Below are 6263 nucleotides of genomic sequence, written 5' to 3'. Positions count from 1 at the left end.
ATTTAGTCGTATTTTACGTACAGATGTTAAGGGTTTGATTGCTAGATTGTTTGTTGTTTCACCCCGCACTCAGCAATATTCCAGCTATATGACGGCGGTCTGTAAATAATCGAGTCTGGACCAGACAATCTAGTGAATGACATCATGAGTATCGATCCACGCAATTGGGATACGATGACATGCATCAACCACGTCAGCGAGTCCCGAGATGTTAATTTTACTAGTGTTTTATTGCACCTTAAATGTATTTTGTAATTTAGGTGATTAGGTGGATTTGGTGATTTATATTTTATTGTATGTTTTAAAACAATTATTGTTTTATTTTGTACTTTTTTCACATTTATTTACAGTAGAATGCATCATTTGAATATGAGTTTAAGGACATGATTGTGACCATTCTGTCTGCTTGGGGTGTGAACGATGCAATCTGTATAACCATAACCTTTTCGATGGCGAAATGTGTGTTCTGTTTGTGTATTTGTTGTTAAAAATCGTACTCAGAAATATTCGAGCTATATATGACGGCGGTCGGTAAATAAACGAGAAGGAACCGGGCAATCCAGTGATTGATATCATGAGCATCGATCCACGCAATTGGGATACGATGACATGTATCAACCAAGTCAGCGAGCCTGACCACTCGATCTCGTTCGTCGCCTTTTACGACAAGCATAATCGCCTTTTACGGTTAGCATGGGTTGCTGAAAACCTATTTTACCCTGGATCCTCACGGTTTTTGTGTGTGTTTTTTTCACTGCAATCAAGAATATTTTGTTACTGAACTCAAGAATGACCTATGTTTACATTTCCTAGCTCTCAAGCTTATAACTTGATAAAACCTTATAACTTGTGATTCCTCAAAGGCAAGCACCGTTATTTGCCTTTTACGATAAGCATGGGTTGCTGAAAACCAATTCTAACCCGGATATTCACGGGAGGTAAGCGACATGGTTGCAGAGCATAGAGGAATACACCATCTGAAAGCTACAACTGCCTACAATCTGTCAAAGTAAAGCCGACTATTTGCAGAGTTTCGCAATTCATATCTCTGTTAACATGGCCATGCCACACCATAGACTGATACAATTGATTTACCAATTAGGTTATCTGACTAAAATCAAATTAACCTTTAAGTTCACAGATGACATGCCGATTGAATCAGCGTTGGGTGTCGCCGTTGTTGTCATGCATCCTCCCCCACACAGGTTGATGGGAACTTGGCCTTACTGTGTATTTATTTACTACCCTAAAGAAGTTATTTTCGTTCTTATTATGCCTCAAAGTGAGACTGACCAATTAGAGAGCAGAACTACTAACCTTATATGAGCCCATATACCGCCAGGAAAAATCCAAGATGGTTGTTACTGACCTTATAAGAGGCCGTGTGCCGTCAGTAACAGCCATTTTGGATTTTCCAACACCCACCTCAAATATTACACATGAAAATTTTGGTTCAGAAATTCGCTATTCGACAGTGTTTTGTGTTTTAGTATCATTAATTGAGGTGTGATTTTTTTAAGAAACCACGTTCGTGACCTTTTAATTTATATTACCGAGAAAAAAAGCTCAAAACGAAAGTCACAAAATAGCAACGTTATAGAACATAATATAGAATGACGCACAAACGAGAAACGTGACGTCAATGACGTCACATAGCAAGAGACAAGATAGCAGCCCGTCGTTAGGGGAAAGCGGACTGCTATCAAGCTTCAGTGGCCCGCAGTTTTTTTATAACACGCAGTTTTTTTATAACACGCGAGCATTTTTTATAATTCTCTCCATTATACTGCAGCTATAATACTTGTTTAAACGTTCACATTTAGTGCATCCTATATTCCATTGTTAACGTTTGTGATTACATTAAAGCGTTGTATCGGAAATATATATACTGGTCCTGACATTTATATCGGTTGTAAGTGTCAAGTTTTCATTTTGACATGACATATGCGCTAAAGATACCAAATAGTGTACACTCTTCGGCATAATATATTCGTTACGGTGTCATTAGTTGCCGCTAAGGTGTCATATTAGGGTAGCAGAAACATATTTGTCTGCTAACTTTGACACCGTATACAGCAACTAAAGACGCCATAACTAATGATATTTGTCATGAATTGCTGACACTGTGTGGAAATTTCTAGTAGATAGTTAGACTGTATATTTGGGGACGAGAGCGTGCCTCTCGTATATCTGATACGTTTAATTTAATTTATCAAGACCAGCTTTCGTGTGGAGATCACTCATCAACCCGGATTCCCTGCCTAGGCTCATCTCAGAAACTTAACCACCATCGCCGGTGGTGAATATTATTATAACTGACTTTTGCTATCGCCACTGTATTTTGTGTGTATTTGATACTGACCACTGCCATGATATTATGTATTGTCATTGAATATTGTAATTGCTGTGCAGTAATTTCTACTGATTCGTAACTCTAGTGATTTTTTAAAATACATTTGTTGATTGTTTACCATTTGTTGGTTCTTTGTTGGTTTCACTCTAAGTTCTTTTACGTATAGATTTCTGGGTTAACATAATATTATTATTTCAATTTGGGAATCGACACGTAACAACGTATACACATGTACATGTATCACGGCGGCCAGTAATTAACCGAATGTGACAGACAAACCAGTAGACTCTAATAGCATGCATCGTCCGTCATTCCCGGAGACACCAATAGACGCCAGTATCATGCACCATCCGTCACACCCTGAGACACCAATAGACGCCAGTATCATGCATCATCCGTCACACCCGGAGACACCAATAGACGCCAGTATCATGCACCATCCGTCATACCCGGAGACACCAATAGACGCCAGTATCATGCACCATCCGTCACACCCGGAGACACCAATAGACGCCAGTATCATGCACCATCCGTCACACCCGGAGACACCAATAGACGCCAGTATCATGCACCATCCGTCACACTCGGAGACACCAATAGACGCCAGTATCATGCACCATCCGTCACACTCGGAGACACCAATAGACGCTAGTATCATGCACCATCCGTCACACCCGGAGACACCAATAGACGCCAGTATCATGCATCGTCCGTCACACTCGGAGACACCAATAGACGCCAGTATCATGCATCGTCCGTCACTCCCGGAGACACCAATAGACGCCAGTATCATGCATCGTCCGTCACACTCGGATACACCAATAGACGCTAGTATCATGCACCATCCGTCACACTCGGAGACACCAATAGACGCCAGTATCATGCACCATCCGTCACACCCGGAGACACCAATAGACGCCAGTATCATGCACCATCCGTCACACCCGGAGACACCAATAGACGCCAGTATCATGCACCATCCGTCACACCCGGAGACACCAATAGACGCCAGTATCATGCACCATCCGTCACACTCGGAGACACCAATAGACGCCAGTATCATGCACCATCCGTCACACTCGGAGACACCAATAGACGCTAGTATCATGCACCATCCGTCACACCCGGAGACACCAATAGACGCCAGTATCATGCATCGTCCGTCACACTCGGAGACACCAATAGACGCTAGTATCATGCATCATCCGTCACTCCCGGAGACACCAATAGACGCCAGTATCATGCATCGTCCGTCACACTCGGAGACACCAATAGACGCTAGTATCATGCACCATCCGTCACACTCGGAGACACCAATAGACGCCAGTATCATGCATCATCCGTCACACTCGGAGACACCAATAGATGCCAGTATCATGCATCGTCCGTCACTCCCGGAGACACCAATAGACGTCAGTATCATGCATCGTCCGTCACTCCCGGAGACACCAATAGACGTCAGTATCATGCATCGTCCGTTACACTCGGAGACACCAATAGACGCTAGTATCATGCATCGTCCGTCACACTCGGAGACACCAATAGATGCTAGTATCATGCATCGTCCGTTACACTCGGAGACAACAATAGACGCCAGTATCATGCATCGTCCGTCACACCCGGAGACACCAATAGACGTCAGTATCTTGCATCATCCGTCACTTCCGGAGACACCAATAGACGCCAGTATCATGCACCATCCGTCACACCCGGAGACACCAATAGACGCTAGTATCATGCATCATCCGTCACACTCGGAGACACCAATAGACGTCAGTATCATGCATCGTCCGTCACACTCGGAGACACCAATAGACGTCAGTATCATGCATCGTCCGTCACACCCGGAGACACCAATAGACGTCAGTATCATGCATCGTCCGTCACTCCCGGAGACACCAATAGACGCCAGTATCATGCATCGTCCGTCACACTCGGAGACACCAATAGACGTCAGTATCATGCATCGTCCGTCACACTCGGAGACACCAATAGACGTCAGTATCATGCATCGTCCGTCACTCCCGGAGACACCAATAGACGCTAGTATCATGCACCATCCGTCACACTCGGAGACACCAATAGACGCTAGTATCATGCACCATCCGTCACACCCGGAGACACCAATAGACGCCAGTATCATGCATCGTCCGTCACACTCGGAGACACCAATAGACGCCAGTATCATGCATCGTCCGTCACTCCCGGAGACACCAATAGACGCCAGTATCATGCATCGTCCGTCACACTCGGAGACACCAATAGACGCCAGTATCATGCACCATCCGTCACACTCGGAGACACCAATAGACGCCAGTATCATGCATCGTCCGTCACACCCGGAGACACCAATAGACGCCAGTATCATGCATCGTCCGTCACTCCCGGAGACACCAATAGACGTCAGTATCATGCATCATCCGTCACTCCCGGAGACACCAATAGACGTCAGTATCATGCATCGTCCGTTACACTCGGAGACACCAATAGACGCTAGTATCATGCATCGTCCGTCACACTCGGAGACACCAATAGACGCTAGTATCATGCATCGTCCGTCACACTCGGAGACACCAATAGACGCCAGTATCATGCATCGTCCGTTACACTCGGAGACACCAATAGACGCCAGTATCATGCATCATCCGTCACTCCCGGAGACACCAATAGACGCCAGTATCATGCATCGTCCGTCACACCCGGAGACACCAATAGACGTCAGTATCTTGCATCATCCGTCACTCCCGGAGACACCAATAGACGCTAGTATCATGCACCATCCGTCACACCCGGAGACACCAATAGACGCTAGTATCATGCATCATCCGTCACACTCGGAGACACCAATAGACGCCAGTATCATGCATCGTCCGTCACACTCGGAGACACCAATAGCCGTCAGTATCATGCATCGTCCGTCACACCCGGAGACACCAATAGACGTCAGTATCATGCATCGTCCGTCACTCCCGGAGACACCAATAGACGCCAGTATCATGCACCATCCGTCACACCCGGAGACACCAATAGACGCTAGTATCATGCATCATCCGTCACACTCGGAGACACCAATAGACGTCAGTATCATGCATCGTCCGTCACACTCGGAGACACCAATAGACGTCAGTATCATGCATCGTCCATCACACCCGGAGACACCAATAGACGTCAGTATCATGCATCGTCCGTCACTCCCGGAGACACCAATAGACGTCAGTATCATGCATTGTCCGTCACACTCGGAGACACCAATAGACGTCAGTATCATGCATCGTCCGTCACACTCGGAGACACCAATAGACGTCAGTATCATGCATCGTCCGTCACTCCCGGAGACACCAATAGACGCTAGTATCATGCACCATCCGTCACACCCGGAGACACCAATAGACGTCAGTATCATGCTTTATCAATCACACCCGGAGACACCAAAAGACGCCAGTATCATGCATCGTCCGTTACACCCGGAGACACCAATAGACATCAGTATCATGCATTATCAATCACACCCGGAGATACCAATAGACGTAAGTATCATGCATCATCCGTTACACCCAGAGACACCAATAGGCGTCAGTTTAATGTATCATCAATCACATCCGAAGACATCAACAGACGCTAATATCATTACACCCCGAGACAGTAGATACAGAGACAACTGATTGGACCCGCAAGAGCTATCTACGATCTTAACGGAGTTACACTTTTAGAATTGTAAAATGAAGGATGGTTGGTTGGTTGGTTGGTTGTTTAACGCCGCACTCAGCAATATTCCACCTGACGGCGGTCTGTAAATAATCGAGTCTGGACCAGACAATCCAGTGATTGATATCATGAACATCCATCCACGCAATTGGGATCGATGACATGTATCAACCAAGTCAGCGAGCCTGACCACCCGATCCCGTTA

General features: G+C 45.8%; 1 protein-coding gene across 1 annotated transcript; it reads left to right on the top strand.

Moving 5' to 3' along the window:
• Positions 1-2649: 2649 nt before the first annotated feature.
• LOC139470473 (centrosome-associated protein ALMS1-like) lies at positions 2650-6015 on the top strand. Its single transcript, XM_071252882.1, has one exon. It carries the CDS (start codon positions 2650-2652, stop codon positions 6013-6015), a length of 3366 nt encoding a protein of 1121 aa, XP_071108983.1.
• Positions 6016-6263: the final 248 nt, after the last annotated feature.

The sequence above is a fragment of the Haliotis cracherodii genome, unplaced genomic scaffold (assembly GCF_022045235.1).
Source record: "Haliotis cracherodii isolate W230 unplaced genomic scaffold, xgHalCrac1.p SCAF_20, whole genome shotgun sequence".
Taxonomy (NCBI): Eukaryota; Metazoa; Mollusca; class Gastropoda; order Lepetellida; family Haliotidae; genus Haliotis; species Haliotis cracherodii.
The sequence above is the reverse complement of the archived record's forward strand: the minus strand, read 5'-3'. Positions and strand labels throughout refer to the sequence as shown.

Bases quoted from the DNA above. Each gene is read 5' to 3' on its own strand.
- LOC139470473 (XM_071252882.1), top strand. From the start codon at position 2,650: ATGCATCGTCCGTCATTCCCGGAGACACCAATAGACGCCAGTATCATG.